This window comes from Olea europaea, chromosome 4, assembly GCF_002742605.1.
Source record: "Olea europaea var. sylvestris chromosome 4, O_europaea_v1, whole genome shotgun sequence".
Lineage (NCBI taxonomy): Eukaryota > Viridiplantae > Streptophyta > Magnoliopsida > Lamiales > Oleaceae > Olea > Olea europaea.
Window position 1 is genome coordinate 19,695,834 of NC_036240.1, and position 23,319 is coordinate 19,719,152.

At 35.1% G+C, this 23,319-nt stretch overlaps 1 protein-coding gene across 3 annotated transcripts; it reads left to right on the forward strand.

Moving 5' to 3' along the window:
- The first annotated feature begins 425 nt into the window (after positions 1-425).
- LOC111393938 (putative hydrolase YtaP) lies at positions 426-21,555 on the forward strand. 3 transcript variants are annotated; one of them, XM_023019727.1, is made up of 13 exons: positions 426-762; positions 1,783-1,859; positions 1,934-2,014; positions 18,581-18,709; positions 18,794-18,880; positions 19,156-19,209; positions 19,409-19,499; positions 19,587-19,657; positions 20,100-20,169; positions 20,479-20,531; positions 20,644-20,737; positions 20,843-20,940; positions 21,320-21,555. In XM_023019727.1, the coding sequence occupies exons 1-13, from the start codon at positions 483-485 to the stop codon at positions 21,407-21,409; spliced, it is 1,275 nt and encodes a 424-aa protein (XP_022875495.1). In that variant the 5' UTR covers positions 426-482; the 3' UTR covers positions 21,410-21,555. The 3 variants fall into 3 exon arrangements, with proteins under 3 accessions (XP_022875495.1, XP_022875496.1, XP_022875497.1); XM_023019728.1 differs by lacking the exons at positions 18,581-18,709; positions 18,794-18,880; positions 19,156-19,209; ... (5 more) ...; positions 20,843-20,940; positions 21,320-21,555 and adding exons at positions 8,879-9,007; positions 9,092-9,178; positions 9,554-9,607; ... (5 more) ...; positions 11,052-11,149; positions 11,519-11,750; XM_023019729.1 differs by lacking the exons at positions 18,581-18,709; positions 18,794-18,880; positions 19,156-19,209; ... (5 more) ...; positions 20,843-20,940; positions 21,320-21,555 and adding exons at positions 9,554-9,607; positions 9,794-9,884; positions 9,972-10,042; ... (3 more) ...; positions 11,052-11,149; positions 11,519-11,750.
- The last annotated feature ends 1,764 nt before the right edge of the window (positions 21,556-23,319 follow it).

A 23,319-nucleotide genomic window follows, 5' to 3' on the forward strand; every position in this document is an offset into this window, starting at 1 on the left:
CACGTCCCTATTTGACCCCTATTAAAATTTTAACTCTCTCTCTCTTTTGCAACCATATATTCTCCTATAAAATAATATTATACTTAAATAAAAAGCTTTTTATTCCTTTTCAGCTTTTAAAATCTAATTTTAATGGGGGCCAAACAAGGGCCAATTGAGTATGGAAAATTCATATATTACACAAAATTACAACATGGTTATATGCTTCATCAAAACAATGCAATCAAGTAAGAGTGAAGGAGGAGAATTAATAAAATATCATATCTCTATTTACAAAAAGTAAAAAAAATAAAAAAAATCGATTTCAGAAAATTGGTAGTCACGTTATCCTGTGACCCACCTTGGGTCAAGATTGAAAATGATAGTGCAGCAAAAATTTAAATTAAATTAAAAAAGTTGTCAATCAGGGGCTCAAGTGTAAGAAATTCATCAGCATAGCCAGTCCAGCTGAAAGCTCTATTTCCCTTACCTAACCACAAATAATGGCAATGAAGATTCCTCCCAGTAAACTTATTTTCTTATCTACAATGATAACTCTGTCGCACGTGGCAATCAAGACATCGCACGTGCAAGGCCATGCACGGATGCCCCCGTCAACTCTCAAGAGCTATAAATACAAAAGCAGAGCATTGGTCATAATGAATACCAACTCTACAACTACTCCGCAATTCTCAGTTGATCGGAAAATGGAAGATTCCATTGATGCAGCCAAGCTTCGCGATGAATTTCTCCAGGTTCTTCGCAGCCGTCGAACTGCAGAAGGTATATACACTTTGTGTGTGTTTTGGAGTATTTAATTGCTTGTAATTTTGCTTATCTGTTTACAATATATATATATATATATATATATAATTCGGTTTTGATTTAGACTTTTAATGGAGTTTTCCGCTGCTGCCTCGATTTGAATTTAAAAATTTTGATTGAATTCTGGTGTCTATTTTACCTTGGATGGCGGAATTGTATTTTCTCGCTTTTCAGGTTTTGAATTTTAAGTGTACAAAGGGGAAAAAAAAAAATGCTGGAATTAGGAAAATATTTGCCAATTGTAATGATTTTTGACTTTGTGTGTTCTATAGTGACTGGTGATAATGGAGGATGGGAATTGGGAGGGAGAAGAAGAAAAGAAATCTACAAAATAAAAATGTGATCCAAAATAAATCTCAATGGATTTTACACATTTTATGCATCTCCTTCTGAAATAAGAGCTCTATGACCATGCTCCTGACGCAAAAATCTACTCCTGCCTGCCTCAATTTCGAAGCAATAGCACCTCTAAATAGGTAAAAGATTATAAATGAATGGTTTCTAGTTGTGACATATATGATATTAGTGTAATTATCTGTTCCTGAAAAATATTATTAGGACTATTTTTCGTCGAAAATTAATTTGTAATCTTTCTGAGTAAAAAGCTTCTTCTAATTGTTGAACTGGGCAATGAGTATATTTAGTAAATTGAATGTGATTAAGATAATGTTCTAACAGGTGATGTTTAGGGGAACTTTGGTTTAGATTGATTGGAGGTTCCAACAGGAACGTACATAAGACTAAAAGAACCATCCGATATGTGTTCATGCTTTTGTATTTCCTGATAACAGCTTTCACATTTTTACTACACAGATTACATTTCTTTGATTGGTCATTTATTGATATGGAAACTATAAATATTAATTTTGGTAATTTTTTCCTCAATCTGTATGTGTTCGTAGATCTGAATGCAAATTGCATCTGCGTTTCTTCATTAACACGTGCAGATAAAATCATACGTTTCTTAATTGTTGTCAGTTCCTCTTTCTGTTGAACCTGCTCATCCAGTGCGAGATCCACTGTATCAGGAAACTCCAAAGCCAACCTTTAGCAAGGTTGGAAACTGCTTTGCAATTTCTTTCGTCAATAGTTGACTCTATTATCCTGATGCATTTTCTGGCACATACAGGCAATGGAGTCTGCTCCAAAGAAAAAAATTCCAAATTTTAAGAAACTTCTTCAAGAGGAGAATTTGTACCTGATTACCGAGGTATCTAGGATTTATATGTTTTCGTTTCTTCAATTCTTTTAACACATTGGTATATCTTGAAATAGGGAACTTGGACATGGCATAGAGGTAGTACTGGTCTCTGTTTCCCAGAATATAATTGTTACAAGAAAAGGCTCAAAATCGACTCAACAAATGACCGAAAACCCTCTGACCAAAGGCATCAAGATTTTCATCGATTCGGGCTCAGATCACGCATTGTACCCGTCTGTACAATGTGAAAACTCATAAACCACAGTCCCAACCTCAAACACAGAGCCAGTCGCTACAATGGACCCAAATCACTCAAACACGAACGGAAAACTCTCGACAAATCATAACCGAACAGTCACACAAACTGGAAGCACACACAGTGGCCAGAAAACCAAAGGTTTTGCGGCTTAATCACAAGATTCACGAAGAAGGAGAAGAGGCAGAAGACACAGAGTCACGAAGAGAGAAACCCAGAAGGTTTGAGAGAAAATATCACGAAGAGGCAGAGAAAATATGACTCGAATTAGGGCTAAAAGTCTCAGACCCCGTTTATATATTAATGGGTCATCACCGTAGATGTTAGGTTAAGTAGATCAAAGGGTCCAGAGCGACACACGTGGATTATTGGGTTTGGGCCGGGTTTCAGTTGCTTTCAACATCGAATTATTGGGCAATGAGTTGGGTAGTATCTGTTGGACCTTTTAATATCATCATTGCCCAAATGGGCTGGACACACAAATATTTATTTGGCATCACAGCCCAATAAATCTCCCCCTTGATGCCAATGATCCAAACTCACAAAGACAAAAGAAAGAAAAAAAAATATAACAAAAGACTTTTCAAGCAATTGGTATAATTCTTCCTAGATCATCAGCACCAAGCCAAATACACCTGCACAAACATAAAGTTTACCCAGTATCAATTCTTAAGAGTTACAAACATGATTTAAACTTATTTAGAGGAAGTACCTTAGTACCCATATCAACGGGATTAAACTGAGTAGGGATTTTCTCAAGCAACATAGATTCTTTTTCCACAATATCTCTAATAAAATGCATTCTTACATCTATGTGCTTAGTTCTTTCATAAAAAACTGGATTTTTACATAAATATATAGCACTTTGACTATAAAAGTACACAACAACAGGATCAACAGATTTATTTACCTCACTTAGAAGACCTTTAAGCCATAAGGCCTCTTTAATGGCCTCAGTTGCAGCCACATATTCTGCCTCAGTAGTTGATAAGGCTACAATTGATTGCAATTGAGACTTCCAACTTATACAAGTATCACACAAAGTAAACACATAAGCAGTAGTTGATTTCCTGTTATCTCTATCACCAGCATAGTTAGAATCTACGTATCCCTTTAAAATAACTCCTTTACTAGATCTAAAACATAAGCCAAAGTCAGCCGAGCCTTTCAAGTACCTTAATAACCATTTCATTGCATTCCAATGTTCAAAGCCAGGGTTGGACATAAATCTACTTAAGGTACTTATAGCATGTGCAACATCGGGTTGTGTGCATACCATGATGTACATTACAGATCCAACATTATTTGAATATGACACTTTTTTCATATATTTAATGTCAGATTCATCATGCGGAGACTGATCTTTACTCAACTTAAAATGACATGCAAGGGGTAATGTCATAGATTTAGAATCATGCTTAGCAAACTTGGATAAGACCTTTTTTTACATAATCAGTTTGTGACAACATTAATAACTGCTGGGACATATTCTTTTTAATGTCCATCCCTAAAATCCTTTTAGCATGCCCAAGGTCCTTCATTTCAAATTCAGCACTAAGCTCATTTTTAATCTCATTTATATCACTTATTTTCTGGCTAATTAACAACATATCATCCATATATAACAGCAAATAAACAGTTGCTGTTATCCTTTTTAAAATACAAGCAATTGTCAAATAAGCTTCTCATAAAGCCAACTGAAGACACAAAGTTATCAAAACGTTTATACCATTGCCTAGGGGATTGTTTTAGGCCATAAAGTGATCTTTTTAACAAGCATACATTAATCAAATTTTCTATTTTCAATAAAACCTTGTGGCTGTCTCATATATATGGTTTCATCAAGGTCTCCATGCAAAAACGCAGTTTTAACATCCATTTGCTCTAATTCATAATCATAATGTGCAACTAATGCAAGCATGACTCTAATGGTAGTATATTTCATAACAGGAGAAAAGATTTCATTATAATTAATACCAAGTTTTTAGTTAAACCCCTTAGCCACTAATCTGGCTTTAAACCTAAGGGGCTGATTAGGAGGATTGCATTCTTTAACAGTATAAACCTACTTACAGTCAACTACAGATTTATTTTCAGGTTTAAACACTAAGCTCCAGGTCTTATTTTTCACTAAGGACCTCATTTCTTCCTCCATAGCAAGTTGTCATTCCTTGGAAGACTGACAACTAATAGCCTCTTCATAGAATTTAGGCTCCTTAAAAGTTAAATCCTGATATGACAACATAGCAAGTGACAAATAGTCTTGCATCCTAATAGATTCTCTTATTTCTCTTCTAACCCTATCTCTGGTTAACTGATAATCACCTAAAGGGTTCACTAACTCACTAGCAGGTCCTTGAATTGTTTCATCACCTGATTTTTCCACAGTTTCATTTTCCTCTTGATTTTCAACTACAAGATCAGGTGAAGGTTCAAGTTCTATCTGCAGCCTAGTATTTTCCTCTTCCTGGCCCTTAGGCTCCTCACTAGAGGCCTTCCTATCTAAACAAGGCATCTCATTTTCATTGAAGGTCACATTCCTGCTGGTTATCATCTTAAAACCCCTAATTTCTCTCACCCAAAACCTGTACCCCTTCACTCCTTCAGGATATCCCATAAAAACACATTTCTGGGATCTAGGCTCAAGTTTTCCTACACTTTGGTGTGAATATGCTGCACAACCAAAGGTTTTTAAGTGTGTATAGTCAGCTAACCTAGCTGTCTACACTTCCTCAGGTGACCTACCATCTAATGCACTAGTTGGGGTCCTATTAATGATATAAACTGCTGTCATAACAGCCTCTTCCCACAACACTTTAGGGACACCTGAACTAAACATCATACATCTAACCTTGTTTAGGATTGTCCTATTCATCCTTTCAACTATACCATTCTATTGTGGAGTATATAGTACTGTTTTATGTCTTAGAATGCCATTATCCATACACAATTTTTCAAAATCAGTATTACAAAATTCTAATCCATTATTTATCCTTAGAATTTTAATCTTTTTATCCATTTGATTTTCAATCAAAGTTTTCCAACTTTTAAATTTTCCAAAGTGTCTGATTTTTGTTTCAAAAGAAATACCCATATTTTTCTTGAAAAATCATCAATTAATGATAAAAAATACTTATACCCACCTTGACAGGTGGTAGATGATGGACCCCACAAATCAGAATGTATATACTCTATGATAGATGTAGTCTTATGTTTTCCTGTACTAAAGTAAAGTCTATGTTGTTTGCCTAAGGTACAATATTCAAAAAGGGAATTTTAGAAATCACATCACTACCAAAGGCACCCTTCTTACTTAAGATTTGTAAACATTTCTCACTCACATGGGCTAACCTATTATGTCATTTCAATGTAGCATCACTCTCAGCCATAGAGGATTCTGCAGTGTGACTTAAAATATTAGCCTTAGTGACATAGATTCCATTTCTTTTAATACCCTTGAAAATAAAGATCCTTTAACTATTTTCAAGAAACCATCTCCAAATTTTTCTTGGAGACCTATGTCATCTAAGTTCCCAATTGAAATCAGATATCTATTTAAATCTGGTACATACCTCACCCTTTCTAAGGTATAGGTGTACCCATTATCAAATTTTAAAGTCACAATGCCTATCCCCAACACTTTACAGGCTGCATTATTGCCCATAACAACCTCACCTCCATCTAAGTCCTTAAAATCAAGTAACCAATGCTTTCTAGAGGTCATATGAAAGGTACAACCTGAATCTAAGATCCACTCTACACTCTGACTTGAATTATCTACATAATTTGTAGAGTTCAAATCAGAGAAAGACTCGGTCACAACATAGACATCAATAGTACCCTCACCCTCACCTAGAGGTTCAACAATATTCCCTTCATCAATTTTAACCTCTCTTTGCTCATTTTTCATTTTAAAACAATTTTTGATGTAATGCCCTGTTTTTCCACAACCATAACATTTTCTAGAACCATTTCTAGACTTTGATCTGTGTCTACCCTTTCCCTTCTTTCTAAAGGTATTATTTCCTTGATTACTTTGGTTACCCTGATTATTACTAAATCTGGTCAGTGATCTACCTCTTACAAATAGGTTCTCACTTTCCTTGCCATGTCTTTCACATATAACTTCCAAATCCTTGCTTCTTAAAGCATCAATCACTATCTCAGATGTTAAAGACTCTCTACCATACTTAATAACTGTCTTAACATCTTTATACACATCAAGTATGGAATTTAACAAAATTACAGCCTTATATTTTTCAGATACTTTATCCCCAACATTAGTTATATCTTGTACCAGTCTATTAAAAGTGTCAAGATTATCATCTAAGTCTCGAGACATATCAATTTTGAAGCTGAAATTTTTTTCCAACAGAAATAGTTTATTTGGTAATGATTTTATCAAATAAAGTTTCTCAAGTTTATCCCATAACGCTTTTGCATTATCCAATTTTCTAACCTTTTTTAATACTGGATCAGACAAGTGAAGAATAATGGAAGTATAGGCAAGATCATCAAATTCAGTCTTTTGTTCATCAGTCATAGTAGCAGGATATTCGCCAGTTATAGCTTTAGACATTTTTTGTTGAACAAGAACCCCCCTCATTTTTTTGCTGCCAAATGGGGAAATCCCACTTTCCATTAAAAACCCCAAGTTCAATCGTTCCCGTTGTCATTTGAAATTTTTAATCAATATAAGAAAAGCTTTTGAGGGTTAAAGTTCAACCAGAAGGAACAAGAAGATATTTCACACGATGTATGACAATCACAAAGTATCACATACAATATGAAAACTATCAGGGGATATAACATAGTGAATATTAACAAAAAACAGTAATCAATCAGAGGAATAAAAAACACTTCAGTATGCAGTGTTGTGTCTTGGGTTCACAAGGATTCCGTGAGGCTCAAAGACTTCAGGTCAAAGCTCAACCCAAAGAACAAAGTAGTGCAGTGCAAAGTGTATAGGGTTAAAGACAAAATTGTCAATTAACAATCACAAAGATTAATACGCAGTCTACAGGGATCAAAAATTAATCACAAAGATTAATCAATAGATTTTATATTGAAATCAGGAATTAATCACCAAGATTAAACACGTGCAGAACACTTTAAAACAAAGTATATTATGCACTATTCCCAAAAAAAAAAAATTCAGAACACACTCATCGCAAGAAATACACAAATTCTCGACACTAAGCAATAAATCATGTATTTCAATTAAAAAACTTAAATGAGTTAGAGAATTCGACCGGCAGATCGAGTAGCACACAGGAGGCTCAATTTCTTTCAAGCCAGTTCATAAAGTGGAATTCGAAATCAATGTTTTCTGCAAGAACCACCAACAACAAAAGTCAGTTCACCAAGAAAAAACGCAAGAAACCATAAACGGAATCAAGATTCGTAGCCGATTGTTCGTCTCCCAAAAAATTCGATCGTGAAAATTAATTTCTCATGACCGGTCGTCGGAGACAGGGACTCGAACGGCCTTAAAGGCTCTGATACCACTGTTACAAGAAAATGCTCAAAACCGACTCAACAAATGATCGAAGACCCTCATACCAAAGGCATCAAGATTTTCATCGATTCGGGCTCAGATCACGCATTATACCTGTCTGTACAATGTGAAAACTCATAAACCACAGTCCCAACCACAAACACAGAGGCAGTCGCTACAATGGACCCAAATCACTCAAACACGAACGGGAAACTCTCGACAAATCACAACCGAACAGTCACACAGACTGGAAGCACACACAGTGGCCAAAAAATCAGAGGTTTTGTGGCTTAATCACCAGATTCACGAAGAAGGAGAAGAGGCAGAAGACACAGAGTCACGAAGAGAGAAACCTAGAAGGTTCGAGAGAAAATAGCACGAAGAGGTAGAGAAAATATGACTCGAATTAGGGCCAAAAGTCTCAAACCCCGTTTATATATTAATGGTTTATCACCGTAGATGTTAGGTTAAGTAGATCAAAGGGTCCAGAGCGACACACGTGGGTTATTGGGTTTGGGCCGGGTTTCAGTTGCTTTCAACATTGAATTATTGGGCAATGGGCTGGGTAGTATCTGTTGGACCTTTTAATATCATCATTGTCCAAATGGGTTGGATACACTAATATTTATTTGGCATCACAGCCCAATGATAATTCTGGAGTTTGACACAACACCAGAGAGCAGAAAGTTCTGATATGAAAATAAGAGCATCATTATTCCATTTATCTTTTTCCCCCGTTTGGAGAACAGTTCATTATGTTAACAGTTTATCCAATTCCTAAGTGCATTGATAGGTGGCAGTTTCTATGGCCATCGTTTAATGAATCTGTCTCTCTTGTTTAGAACCTCCCCCCTCACCTTCAAACCAAAAGACAAATATATAAGTCATGTCCTTTTTTGATCGCTAATTTTATACATAGGTGGAAAATTGATTGCTCCAGATTATTTTATTAAGGATAAACATTAGGAGTTTTAAAGCCTCAAATGTTACATATACGATTGTTCTCGTTGAATGATATTATTTTATGATAAAACTACAAAGTGATGCACCTGATATATAGGTATTCTTTCTCAATTCCATTAGAATGAGGGTTTGCTAATCATTTCATCTCCTCAACTAGAGAGGAGATCAAGGACGTCTGCCGGTTTTGATATTGAGTATGAAAGAAAGCTGCAAAAAAAGAAGACCAGCTATTGTCTTTCTACATAGCACAAATAAATGCAAGGAGTGGTTGCGGCCGTTGCTTGAGGTGATTATTAAATAATTTTCTGACATGCTTGCAGCATAAGATGTTTTAATGGACGAGAATTTGTCTTTTCTCCCTTTGCCTCAGGCATATGCCTCAAGGGATTACATTGCAATAGCCATTGATTCTCGATATCATGGAGAGCGTGCCAGCAGCCTGACAACCTATAGAGATGTGCGTTTACTAGATCGCTGCCTTTCGTTTTCTTTCTTTTTGATATATGAAACTAAAAATTTATTCAGTGAAAAATAATATGCATTGGTAAATGGATAAGCTCTCTGGTCCTTGACATGATGAGGAATTAAAGGTGTTGTTTATGTACAGTGGTGTATGGCTTGCAAACATCTGTAGACACTGCCTAATGTTGTGGCGAGAACAATACCTGTCTTGAATAAAAAAGAGTTGAACAGAAAATCTTTTCCTGTTCCTACTTTCTTTGCAATACTGCAGACTTGTGCATGTGATCTGTAGGCTTCTTAATGAGCTCACAGATTATCCCAGTTCATCATCAGTGATTAGATTGAACCTTTTTTTTCTCTCGTTATGCAGGCTCTGGTGTCATCATGGAAGAAAGGAAATACGATGCCATTTATTTTTGACACGGTAATGGTGCCATATCCTGTATTTGTTAAAGACAGTTCTCAATGGATTTGGACAAGTCAATATTGACAATTTTAAGTTTTTTATATAAACTGATGAGTCAGTCAAGACTCATTTTTCTTACAGTGTGGACCATGAAGCTATAATCGTATGTTCCATCTTAAAAGATGCATAAGCTGAATCCTGCAGGTGTGGGACTTGATAAAATTGGCAGATTATCTTACACAAAGGGAGGATGTAGACCCATCCAGAATAGGAATTACTGGAGAATCACTTGGAGGTTGTTAAAATTTAGTGGAAGATAACTAAATTTAAATATCAATCTTTCTTCATGTTGCAGAGCTCACAATGCAATGCCTCCACGTAGGAATGCATGCATGGTTTGCAGCTGCTGCTGATACTCGCTATTCAGTGGTTGTCCCTATAATTGGTGTTCAGGTAGGTCTTTGAACTTTTGGATCAGTTAGGTGAACAATAATCTTGCAATCTAAATGTGTAAAACCAATTAATTGTGGCCCATGTAATATTATTAAATTAATATTTCTAAAATCCATTTAGCCCATTGAGAAGTGGCAATTTTATAACTGTCCATTTTGATGAAAAGTGGGTAATTTTTATGGCCCATAAAAAACTGTCTCTTTCTGTCTATAAACATGAATGAAACCCATAAATAAATACATTCAATTACAGATAGGAAAAGAGAGACAACAGTTTCTTGTTTCTCAACTTTTGCTGCTCTAAATCTTCAATTAATTGTCATGGATCAAGGTATGTTTCTTGATCAATTAAATGTTTATGTGAAAATCATGAAATTCTAAAATCTAAGTATTAGGGTTAATTGCTTACAAAATGTTGACAATTGTTAGGGATTTCGATGGGCAATTGAACATGACAAGTGGCAAGCTCGAGTTGACAGTATCAAGGCTGTATTTGAAGGTGAGACACAGGGAAGCCTGAAAGGATTTTTTGTAACAGTCCCGCACATATTTTAATTATCACCATATACTAAGTATAAATTATTCTTGAAAAGCATTTTTTGACTCGTGAACATTTGAATGTTACTTTACTGTTCTTCGTTTCCAGAAGCACGGATTGATTTAGGCAAGAGCTCCATTGATAAAGTAGTAGTGGAGAAGGTCCGTGTTAAATGCTTGTGTCGGGCTGGCACGTTTTGACACCCATATATGTACCTTAATCCATTATGTACTCTGAATGTTGAACTCCTTATGATACTATAATTGTCAACAGGTCTGGGACAGAATAGCTCCTGGTTTGGCCTCTCAGTTTGATTCGCCTTACACAATTCCAGCTATTGCCCCTCGTCCTCTCCTGATTTTAAATGGTATTAATGTATATTCGTTTATATTTTCAAAATGAATACATTTTATTATCTTTTTCTCCTAAAAAACAAGGCATTTGCATTGACATGAATATTTGGAAATTTTAGGCAAGGAAGATCCTCGTTGTCCAATTGATGGCTTGGAACTCCCAGAATCAAGAGCCAGAAAAGCTTACGAAAATTCCAGTGGTCTTGAAAATTTCGAGGTAGGAATCCACGCTTCCTGTCCCCTAACCAAAAAGAAAAGAAAGACAATAAGAGTTAACAGAGACACGTTTTCACACCGTCACACGCTCATATGCATAAAATATGCTGTAAAAAATCAACGACAAAAAGTCAGAGGATTGTTTCTATCCCGGCTAATAAGCATAGAAATAATTTAGACGTTTCTTATGAATTTGATATGAAACGTGATTAAAAAAATAATAATAAATAAAAAAAATCTTAGTTTCAATAGCAGCATGTGCACCTGCTATCTCACACAGAGCACGACTGATTATTAGCCAATGATCGGTTTGATAATTTCAGTTTTTTATTTTTTATTTTTTGTTATAACCCGTCATCTATGTTTTCAGGTGGTAGCAGAACCGGGAATTGGGCATCAGATGACACCTTTGATGGTCAAAAGAGCCAGTAATTGGTTCGATAAGTTCCTCAATCCTTAAGCTGTAAGGTTGACTTCATGGTTTCTATATGTTGTAATGTTTGAGTCTCTTAAAGATATTGAAAGATTGTCATAACGTTTTCGTTATTGTTCTACTAATTGTGCGACTCTGTAGTTAATAGAAGATTCTCCTTATTTTCTTTCTTCGTTTGTTGTGTGAATCTCTGAGAGATAAGGAATCTTGGTTCTTGCCAAGGAAAATAAGACTCCGATGGAATTACGAGAAAAGATCTAGTTGTAACGTTATAACCAACTTGGACCCATTAAATAAGACCGATAATGCTTTAAGAATTTAGGTTCAATTATTCTTATGAAAGATTTGTTCGACTTGAATATGATTGAGAATGGAGAACAAGAGCATAATGTGATCATGCATTGTGAACCATGCCAAAATTCATTCTCTTTATAATTATTTCTTGTTCAATTTTTAGAAAATGAAGAGACTAGTTAAAATAGTTAAGAGCTGGACATGTTTTGGGTACATTTTGACGATCTCATCTTTTATCGAATATCCATACTTTAAATGTTGCTATTACCTCTTACGATCGTAACTTATCAATCTTATTTAGTATATTATTTTATTAGTATGTTATATAGATTTTTGTTTTTATCTTATTTTGAATAAATCAATAGTGGTTATGATTTCTTTATCTACTATTTGAGTTTAAGTAGAAAATGGATTCATGTACCTTGTAATTTAGGAAGTTATATAATTCTCTATTTATAGCCATTATTATCGATGAAATGAAGGTGGACTATTCGATATTTGGAAACGTAAATCGTTGGGATGTTAGGTTTAATAGAACAAACCTAGCATTCTTTATTATTATTATTTATTTATTTTAAGTTTGAGTAAAATGTGTCTGTAACAGTACCGTGCATATATTTTTTGTTTCATTTAGTCAGTGTCATGCAATAAGAAATTGACTGGTATACATTAGTACAATCGTTTTTGGTACCCATTAACTGCTATTGACGTCAATTTTCCCAAGAAATTTTCTTCCAAAAGATTGGTATTATTGGGCCCTTCAGTTCGTACTACAGTCTTCATTAAACTAATTAGGCCCAAAATTAATTTTAATTTAGACATTTTCTTTTCAATGAGTAACGATTATATCAAGGGTTGTGTTTGGTGTACATGAGGAGGATGAACACTCCTATGTACACCAAGACTTTTTCCTATATCAAATCCACAAAAAATAGGTTGGATCGTCCAAGCTTGTCAAATCCCAACCCAGTAACGGTCGTACTATAGGTATGTTTGATATACTGGGATGAAATTGGTAAAAGTTTCAACACTAGTGACCTTGGCAGACGGACACCAATCATTTATATTCAATTGTTACTACTATATTTGTTGGGTTCGAACCCTGGACCTTTTGGTCATATTGCTTCCACAGTTTTTTTTTTAAAGGCAAAAACGTGTTCAATGAGTTTGACACTTCTTTCCTTTTTAAATAACATTATACTGGATCATGACACGTGTGATGATGGTGTTCGTTGGATCAGGCTTCTGGATGCTTCTGATATTATTTACTCTGATTGGACTCATTTTACTCAGCTGAATCGTCATTTTCTTTCAAGGGTTTCTCTCTGCCCTTTTTTTGAGTTTATACGATCCTTCTTGAAAACTCTTCGAGTTTTCTCCTCTGTGATGTGATTCCTTGAGAGATAATAGTGAGGAAATACAGTAATCTCACTGTAATACTACTGATTGTATGAATGCTTAACTTTTCTGAGTGATTAGTATCAAGAATCTGAGTGATTCTTGAGTTCGGTAGTGGCTTGTAACAGATCTGAGTGATCTGAGTGATTCCTGTGAGAAGAATAGTCCTAGCACCTTCGTGTAGAAAGATAAGTCTCTGTGACTATCTTGTGATCTGTATTTCTGTATTTTGACTTCCATATTTTTGAGTTTTTAGTGCAACCGAGCTAGATCCGTTTTATAATGGATGCTCAATAGGGGATTAAGCTTTAAGCTGAACCTCTGGGGCTTCGGCCGAAAAATCCTTGTGTTTTCACTTTACTTTCTGCATTTAAATTTCTGTTTTGAATGGTTTAAAAAGCATTTTTCAACTTACAAATATAATTCTCACACTCTTCCTGAGCAACAAACCCAGGTGGTAGCTCCATATAAACATTTTCATACAAGTCACCATGAAGGAAATCATTTTAATATCCAATTGAAACAGCGGCCAACCAAGATTAGCAGCAATATAAATCAAAACACAAATAGAAGAGATCTTAGCAACTGGAGAGAATGTTTAATCATAACTAATGCCATATGTTTGTGTGTAACCTTTAGCAACTAGTCGAGCTTTCAATTGATCAACAGTCCCAACAGGATTGAATTTAGAAATCTGTTACCAATAGGATGTATTCTAGGAGGTGAAGGAACAAATTCCAAAGTCTTATTCTCGTGTAAAGATGCCATTTCCAATTCCATAGCCTTTCGCCACTTAGGATCGGATAAAGTTTCTATCTTAAGTACAAAAAGTACTAGAAATTTAGGACGTGAAACAGGAAAATGAAGGTGGCAATGTATCAAAAGACACATAATGGCTGATACAATGATTAGTTATACAAGTACATTTTTACAGAGAGCAATGGGCAATGATTCAGGATCAGAACACATGATGGATGTAGACGGAGAGGCGATGGATGGGGCCACATGCATTGGTGGCTTATATCGTCGAGTTTAAACTTGTAAAGGAGGAGTTGGTTTCTTATGAGAGGACAACTCTTGTGCATTAGAGGAAGATGAGTCTAGTTCTGGAGAAGTACGAATCAGTAGATATGGTACGGGTAAGCTAACATGATTTTGAGTAAATTTAGGAAACATACTATGATGAGAGAAATAGGGTATGAACTCATCGTAAGTGACATCAGACTTACAGCATAGTGTTGTAGAAGTGGATTGTAGCACCGATATTTCTTTTATGTTTGAGAGTGACTGAGAAAAATATATTTCATAGAGAGAGAGTTGAGTTTGTCACAACTAGGACCAAAGTGATGAATATAACAAACATATCCAAAAACCTTGAAAGGTAACGAGTACTATGGAGAGGAGGAAAACAAGAGGGGGGGAGGAGATGCACCGTCCAAAATAGAGGATAGCATGTAGTTTGGATAGCATCACTCCAAAAATATTTAAGGACATGCACATGATAAAGAAGAGCACAAATAACTTCTAACAAATCACGATTTTTGCAATCTGCAACTCCATTTTGTTATGGAGTATATGTGTAAGATGTTTGATGAGTAATGCCTTTAAAAAAGAGATAGGATGTAAAAGAAGTAAACATATATTCTTTGGCATTGTCAAACTATAAAATAGGAATTTTTTGATTGAATTGAGTTTTTCGAAGTACGAAAGACTTGGAAGATAGAAAGTAACTCAAAACGATTTTTCATTAAGAACAACGAAGTCAAACGAGAATAGTCATCCGAAAATGTGACAAAATATTGAATTTTTTTAGAAGAAATATTGAATGGTCTCCATACATAAGAATGAACCAACTCGAATTGATGTGATCCAAGGAAGACAAACAATTTACAAAGATTCAGCTCAACTTGAAGAGGAACCAAAGACAAGATCAAAAGCTACGGAGGATCAAGTTGGTCACGGAATGAGTTATCCGAGATGTGGAGGGCAAGAGATCGAGTGCAACAAGCCAAATAACAACTTAAATGTTGGATATGAAGGTGGGGTCAAGTTTGGTGCATTGAATTCGAGCTTTGGGGGATATATGAGAAAAATGAGCAACGTGGATGAAAATGTGCATAACTTTCAGCTTGGGCATCGGATTTTTGCCCATGAGTACAATCCAGAAACGTTGTAAAATTCTGCACATGAAGAAAGATGAGTCATTATTAAAGCTATGTGATCGCATAGCTTAAAAAGGGATGCAGTTGCATAACCTATTATCAAGACCGATTTGGAGATTTCAACTTGTTTTATGTGTCTGCATGGTGTGACAATACGCGACCGCATTGTTTAAATTCTGGACTCAATTTTTCCAATTTCGAGTAATCTTTTATTTTAGTTAGAACTCTATTTTTGGGCAACTTTTGTATTCTTTAGACTTTAATTTCGTGTAGATTAGGGTTTTACGAGTTTCCTATAAATAGGACCTATTATTTTATTGTAAACAACTTTGATATTATATTCAATTTGAGAGGCAAATTTGCTTTCAATCTTTGTTCTTTGTTGAGCAATTTCCTGAACTTATCAAGATTAATTCTTGTGGTATTCAAACAACTGGGGTGAGATTCACAAATATTGTAATCAAGAGGTCAATACATTGTAGGCTATTGGTTGGTTGCTTGATTCATTATTTTTATGTAAAATCCAAAACTTTGATTTATTGGCTTTCTTGGGTTCGATTCAATCTCATGTGGGTTTCGTAACTTCAATTGTTACGTGGTTCACATCATTTTGTATCTGAGTTTAGGCTCCAAAAATCAAGGTTATATCATTTTCTTTTGTTTTGAGTCTTTGTTTTTTCTTTTTCTTCGTGTTCTTCGTCCCTTTGCGTCTTTAATCCATAAAAATACCAAAATAATTTAAAATTTATTTTTGGGCTAATTTACTATCTAAGTCAATTTTCATTTGTTTTTCTGGTTTCGTAATTGATTTTTTTTTGCAAAAAAAAAAAATTGATTTTTTTTTCGAAAATTACCACCCAAAATTCAAAAACCACTTTCTTGAATTGAAAGCTCCCGTTCAAAGTGTCCAATTCTTTTCTTTCTTTCTTTCTTAAGTTTTCTAAAGTTATGAATATCACTCACAATCTAATTTGAATTCTTCGAGAAACGGATTAGTTCTTTGCAGCACTTGGGTAAAAATATTGAGTGAAAAAAGGCAATAGGGATGAGACTAAGAGAGGGAAAAAGCCAATTTGAGTGATACAGAAGTGTGTGTAGTGAGGTAGTTATTAATTTTAGATTTCGGATGTCTGACAGAGACAACTTGTAATACCTTAATTTAGTATTATAAAAAAAAAAGTCAAACTTTAGCCAAAAAAAAAAATGATTAAGGCGGTGGAGGACCAATCCAAATCCATTGAAAAACAAATAAAAGTCCATTTCATTTGCACATAGAGGAAGCAGAAAACGAAAATGGAGAGAAAGAAAGAGAAAAAGAGAAAGAGAAGAGAGAAAAGAGAAAAAAAAAAAAAAAAAAGGAAGAAGAAGAAGAAGAAAAGAGTGAGGTTATAGAAAACATGGTGTGCAATTTTGTCCTGTAAAATTCTTTTTATCATAACGAATTATTGCAGCGCGAAAATAAGACAATCTCATTTTGAGGCAAACATTTTATAAAAAATTTTGCAAGTTCTTATGTGTTTATTTTCTTTCTATGATTTTATTGTTCTCAGTGGCATGAAATTAGAGTTTCTAATCCTTACCTGTCCTTGCTAACCTGAAGCTCGTGCAAGGCAGTAGTGCAGCACCAATTCCTCTATTACTACTTTAATAAGGTCATCTTAGAGTACAAAAAGAGATCCATCCTCATCATGTTGATTGACATCCATATGAGCTTTATGAAGGGGATACAAGTAAGACGAGACAAGATGAGGATGGCAACATGACCTTAGTATCCTAAGATTCATAAAAATGGGTAAAATGTATTGAAATTACTGAAGGTTGTGAAGTTGATTGGCTAGGACGGGCCACAGTCCTATGTGAAAAGCAAGGATGTAGAGTTTGTTGTCGATCTTCCAGATCGCACATGTGCTTGTAGAAGATGGGACTTGGCTGACAGCCCGTGTGCATGAATTTACTGTCATATTGGACCGTAGAGATGAACCATGAAAGTATGTGCATTCGTGCTTCTTGTTGAAGCCAAATTTGAATTGAAATGTGTTACAAGATAAGACCCAAGAATCGACTCAACAAATGACCGAAAACTCTTAGACCAAAGGCATCAAGTTTATCATCGATTTGGGCTCAGATCACGCATTGTACCTGTCTGTACAATGTGAAAACTCATAAACCACAGTCCCAACCACAAACACAGAGGCAGTCGCTACAATGGACCCAAATCACTCAAACACGAACGGGAAACTCTCGACAAATCACAACCGAACAGTCACACAGACTGGAAGCACACACAGTGGCCAAAAAATCAGAGGTTTTGTGGCTTAATCACCAGATTCACGAAGAAGGAGAAGAGGCAGAAGACACAGAGTCACGAAGAGAGAAACCTAGAAGGTTCGAGAGAAAATAGCACGAAGAGGTAGAGAAAATATGACTCGAATTAGGGCCAAAAGTCTCAAACCCCGTTTATATATTAATGGTTTATCACCGTAGATGTTAGGTTAAGTAGATCAAAGGGTCCAGAGCGACACACGTGGGTTATTGGGTTTGGGCCGGGTTTCAGTTGCTTTCAACATTGAATTATTGGGCAATGGGCTGGGTAGTATCTGTTGGACCTTTTAATATCATCATTGCCCAAATGGGCTGGACACACTAATATTTATTTGGCATCACAGCCCAATGATAATTCTGAAGTTTGACACAACACCAGAGAGCAGAAAGTTCTGATATGAAAATAAGAGCATCATTATTCCATTTATCTTTTTCCCCCGTTTGGAGAACAGTTCATTATGTTAACAGTTTATCCAATTCCTAAGTGCATTGATAGGTGGCAGTTTCTATGGCCATCGTTTAATGAATCTGTCTCTCTTGTTTAGAACCTCCCCCCTCACCTTCAAACCAAAAGACAAATATATAAGTCATGTCCTTTTTTGATCGCTAATTTTATACATAGGTGGAAAATTGATTGCTCCAGATTATTTTATTAAGGATAAACATTAGGAGTTTTAAAGCCTCAAACGTTACATATACGATTGTTCTCGTTGAATGATATTATTTTATGATAAAACTACAAAGTGATGCACCGGTTATATAGGTATTCTTTCTCAATTCCATTAGAATGAGAGTTTGCTAATCATTTCATATCCTCAACTAGAAAGGAGATCAAGGACGTCTGCCGGTTTTGATATTGAGTATGAAAGAAAGCTGCAAAAAAAGAAGACCAGCTATTGTCTTTCTACATAGCACAAATAAATGCAAGGAGTGGTTGCGGCCGTTGCTTGAGGTGATTATTAAATAATTTTCTGACATGCTTGCAGCATAAGATGTTTTAATGGACGAGAGTTTGTCTTTTCTCCCTTTGTCTCAGGCATATGCCTCAAGGGATTACATTGCAATAGCCATTGATTCTCGATATCATGGAGAGCGTGCCAGCAGCCTGACAACCTATAGAGATGTGCGTTTACTAGATCGCTGCCTTTCGTTTTCTTTCTTTTTGATATATGAAACTAAAAATTTATTCAGTCAGAAATAATATGCATTGGTAAATGGATAAGCTCTCTGGTCCTTGACATGATGAGGAATTAAAGGTGTTGTTTACGTACAGTGGTGTATGGCTTGCAAACATATGCAGACTTGTGCATGTGATCTGTAGGCTTCTTAATGAGCTCACAGATTATCCCAGTTCATCATCAGTGATTAGATTGAACCTTTTTTTCTCTCGTTATGCAGGCTCTGGTGTCATCATGGAAGAAAGGAAATACGATGCCATTTATTTTTGACACGGTAATGGTGCCATATCCTGTATTTGTTAAAGACAGTTCTCAATGGATTTGGACAAGTCAATATTGACAATTTTAAGTTTTTTATATAAATTGATGAGTCAGTCAAGACTCATTTTTCTTACAGTGTGGACCATGAAGCTATACATTTTCAAAAAAATCGTATGTTCCATCTTAAAAGATGCATAAGCTGAATTTTGCAGGTGTGGGACTTGATAAAATTGGCAGATTATCTTACACAAAGGGAGGATGTAGACCCATCCAGAATAGGAATTACTGGAGAATCACTTGGAGGTTGTTAAAATTTAGTGGAAGATAACTAAATTTAAATATCAATCTTTCTTCATGTTGCAGAGCTCACAATGCAATGCCTCCACGCAGGAATGCATGCATGGTTTGCAGCTGCTGCTGATACTCGCTATTCAGTGGTTGTCCCTATAATTGGTGTTCAGGTAGGTCTTTGAACTTTTGGATCAGTTAGGTGAACTAATCTTGCAATCTAAATGTGTAAAACCAATTAATTGTGGCCCATGTAATATTATTAAAGAATTATTTAAAGTGGTTAATATTTCTAAAATCCATTTGGCCTATTGAGAAGTGGCAGTTTTATAACAGTCCACTTTGATGAAAAGTGGGTAATTTTTATGGCCCATAAAAAACTGTGTCTTTCTGTCTATAAACGCGAATGAAATCCATAAATTAAATACATTCAATTACAGAGAAGAAAAGAGAGAAACATTTTCTTGTTTCTCAAATTTTGCAAGTCTAAATCTTCAATTAATTGTCATGGATCAAGGTGTGTTTCTTGATCAATTAAATGTATATGTGAAAATCATGGAATTCTAAGATCTTAGTATTAGGGTTAATTGCTTATAAAATGTTGACAATTGTTAGGGATTTCGATGGGCAATTGAACATGACAAGTGGCAAGCTCGAGTTGACAGTATCAAGGCTGTATTTGAAGGTGAGACACAGGGAAGCCTGAAAGGATTTTTTGTTACAGTCCCGCACTTATTTTAATTATCACCATATACTAAGGGCTTATTCGGTAATGATTTTGAGAATTGATTTTTTGACCGTTAGGAGAAAAGTGGGAGTCACCTATGAGAGAAGAAGTCAAAACTTACGGTTGAAATAGTGAAATAATGGTCAAAAAATCAATTTTTTGGAGTAAAAAATCACTCCCAAACGGTGCCTAAGTATAAATTATACTTGAAAAGCATTTTTTGACTCGTGAACATTTGAATGTTACTCTACTGTTCTTTGTTTCCAGAAGCACGGATTGATTTAGGCAAGAGCTCCATTGATAAAGTAGTAGTGGAGAAGGTCAGTGTTAAATGCTTGGGTCGGGCTGGCACCTTTTGACACCCATATATGTACCTTAATCCATTATGTACTCTGAATGTTGAACTCCTGATGATACCATAATTGTCAACAGGTCTGGGACAGAATAGCTCCTGGTTTGGCCTCTCAGTTTGATTCGCCTTACACAATTCCAGCCATTGCCCCTCGTCCTCTCCTGATTTTAAATGGTATTAATGTATATTCATTTATATTTTCAAAATGTATACATTTTATTATATTTTTCTCCTAAAAAACAAGGCATTTGCATTGACGTGAATATTTGGAAATTTTAGGCAAGGAAGATCCTCGTTGTCCAATTGATGGCTTGGAACTCCCAGAATCAAGAGCCAGAAAAGCTTACGAAAATTCCAGTTGTCTTGAAAATTTCGAGGTAGGAATCCACGCTTCCTGCCCCCCTAACCAAAAAGAAAAGAAAGACAATAAGAGTTAACAGAAACACGTGCTCACACCGTCACACGCTCATAGGCATAAAAACCTCATTATGCTGTAAAAAATCAACGACAAAAAGTCAGAGGATTGTTTCTATTCCGGCTAATAGGCATAGAAATAATTTAGACGTTTCTTATGAATTTGATATGAAACGTGATTAAAAATAAAAAATAAAAAAATCTTTGTTTCAATAGCAGCATGTGCACCTGCTATCTCACACAGAGCATGACTGATTATTAGCCAATGATCGGTTTGATAAGTTCAGTTTTTTATTTTTTGTTTTTTGTTTTAACCCGTAATGGCGTAATCTATGTTTTCAGGTGGTAGCAGAACCGGGAATTGGGCATCAGATGACACCTTTGATGGTCAAAAGAGCCAGTAAGTGGTTCGATAAGTTCCTCAATCCATAAGCTGTAAGGCTGACTTCGTATATGGTTTCTATATGCTGTAATGTTTGAGTCTCTTAAAGATATTGAAAGATAGTCATAATGTTTACGTTATTGTTCTAATAATTGTGTGACTCTGTAATTAATAGAACTTTCTCCTTATTTTCTTTCTTCGTTTGTTGTGTGAATCTCTGAGAGATGAGGAATCTTGGTTCTTGCCAAGGAAAAAAAGACTCCGATGAAATTACGAGAAAAGATCAAGTTGTAACGTTATGACCAACTTGGACCCATTAAATAAGAACGATAATGCTTAAAGAATTTAGGTTCAATTATTCTTATGAAAGATTTGTTTGACTTGAACATGATTGAGAATAGAGAACAAGAGCATAATGTGATCATGCATTGTGAACCATGCCATAATTCATTCTCTTTATAATTATTTCTTGTTCATTTTTTAGAAATGAAGAGACTAGTTAAAATAGTTAAGAGCTGGACATGTTTTGGATACATTTTGACGATCTCATCTTTTATCGAATCTACATACTTTAAATGTTGCTATTACCTCTTACGATTGTAACTTATCAAGCTTATTTAGTATATTATTTATTGGTATGTTATATAAATTTTTGTTTTTATCTTATTTTGAATAAATCAATAGTGGTTATGATTTCTTTATCTACTATTTAAGTAGAAAATGGATTCATGTACCTTATAATTTAGGAAGTTATATAATTCTCTATTTATAGCCATTATTATCGATGAAATGAAGGTGGACTATTCGATATTTGGAAACGTAAATCGTTGGGATGTTAGGTTTAATAGAACAAACCTAGCATTCTTTATTATTATTATTTATTTATTTTAAGTTTGAGTAAAATGTGTCTGTAACAGTACCGTGCATATATTTTTTGTTTCATTTAGTCAGTGTCATGCAATAACAAATTGACTGGTATACATTAGTACAATCGTTTTTGGTACCCATTAACTGCTATTGATGTCAATTTTCCCAAGAAATTTTCTTCCAAAAGATTGGTATTATTGGGCCCTTCAGTTCGTACTACAGTCTTCATTGATCTAATTAGGCCCAAAATTAATTTTAATTTAGACATTTTCCTTTCAATGAGTAACGATTATATCAAGGGTTGTGTTTGGTGTACATGAGGAGGATGAACACTCCTATGTACACTAAGACTTTTCCCTATATCAAATCCACAAAAAATAGGTTGGATCGTCCAAGCTTGTCAAATCCCAACCCAGTCGTACCATAGGTATGTTTGATATATTGGGATGAAATTGGTAAAAGTTTCAACACTAGTGACCTTGGCAGACGGACACCAATCATTTATATTCAATTGTTACTACTATATTATTTGATAGTGTATCAATTCTGTGCTTGTCCTGGCCGAGTTCAGGCTGACAAAATGTTGCTGACACAGCCATTTAACTCCTTTAATTCCCTTTTAAAGCATTTAATTATTTAAAGAATCTAATGAGCATATAATTCAATGAATCACATAGTAACGACCCTCTTGATTTGATCACAATTATATTGAATAGAAAGTTGAGGGTCACTTTATGCTTTTGTATGCCCAACCATATATTTTAGTGGGAAAGGCAAACTTTAATTTTCACATATGTAATGCCAAAATTCAGGTGAGCTAGTTCGAAACTTCCTTTGTAACTCCCAGAACTACTTCCTAGTGGCTCCCTTTCATGTCTCATTTCAAAGGGAACCTCAAAGTTTTGAAAAGATTTAGCAGTCTTTTTGATGACTTGGTCGAGAGAGTACGATACATCGATGTAAAAGATTGAGTAGGGTTTGTGAGGTTGGTTATAGTAAGGCTTGACAGATTAGCTAGTTAGTGAGGTATTTTACCAAGGCAATGATCAGTAACTGGTCCGAGAGAATGATCAAATAAAATCTTCCCTTTTCT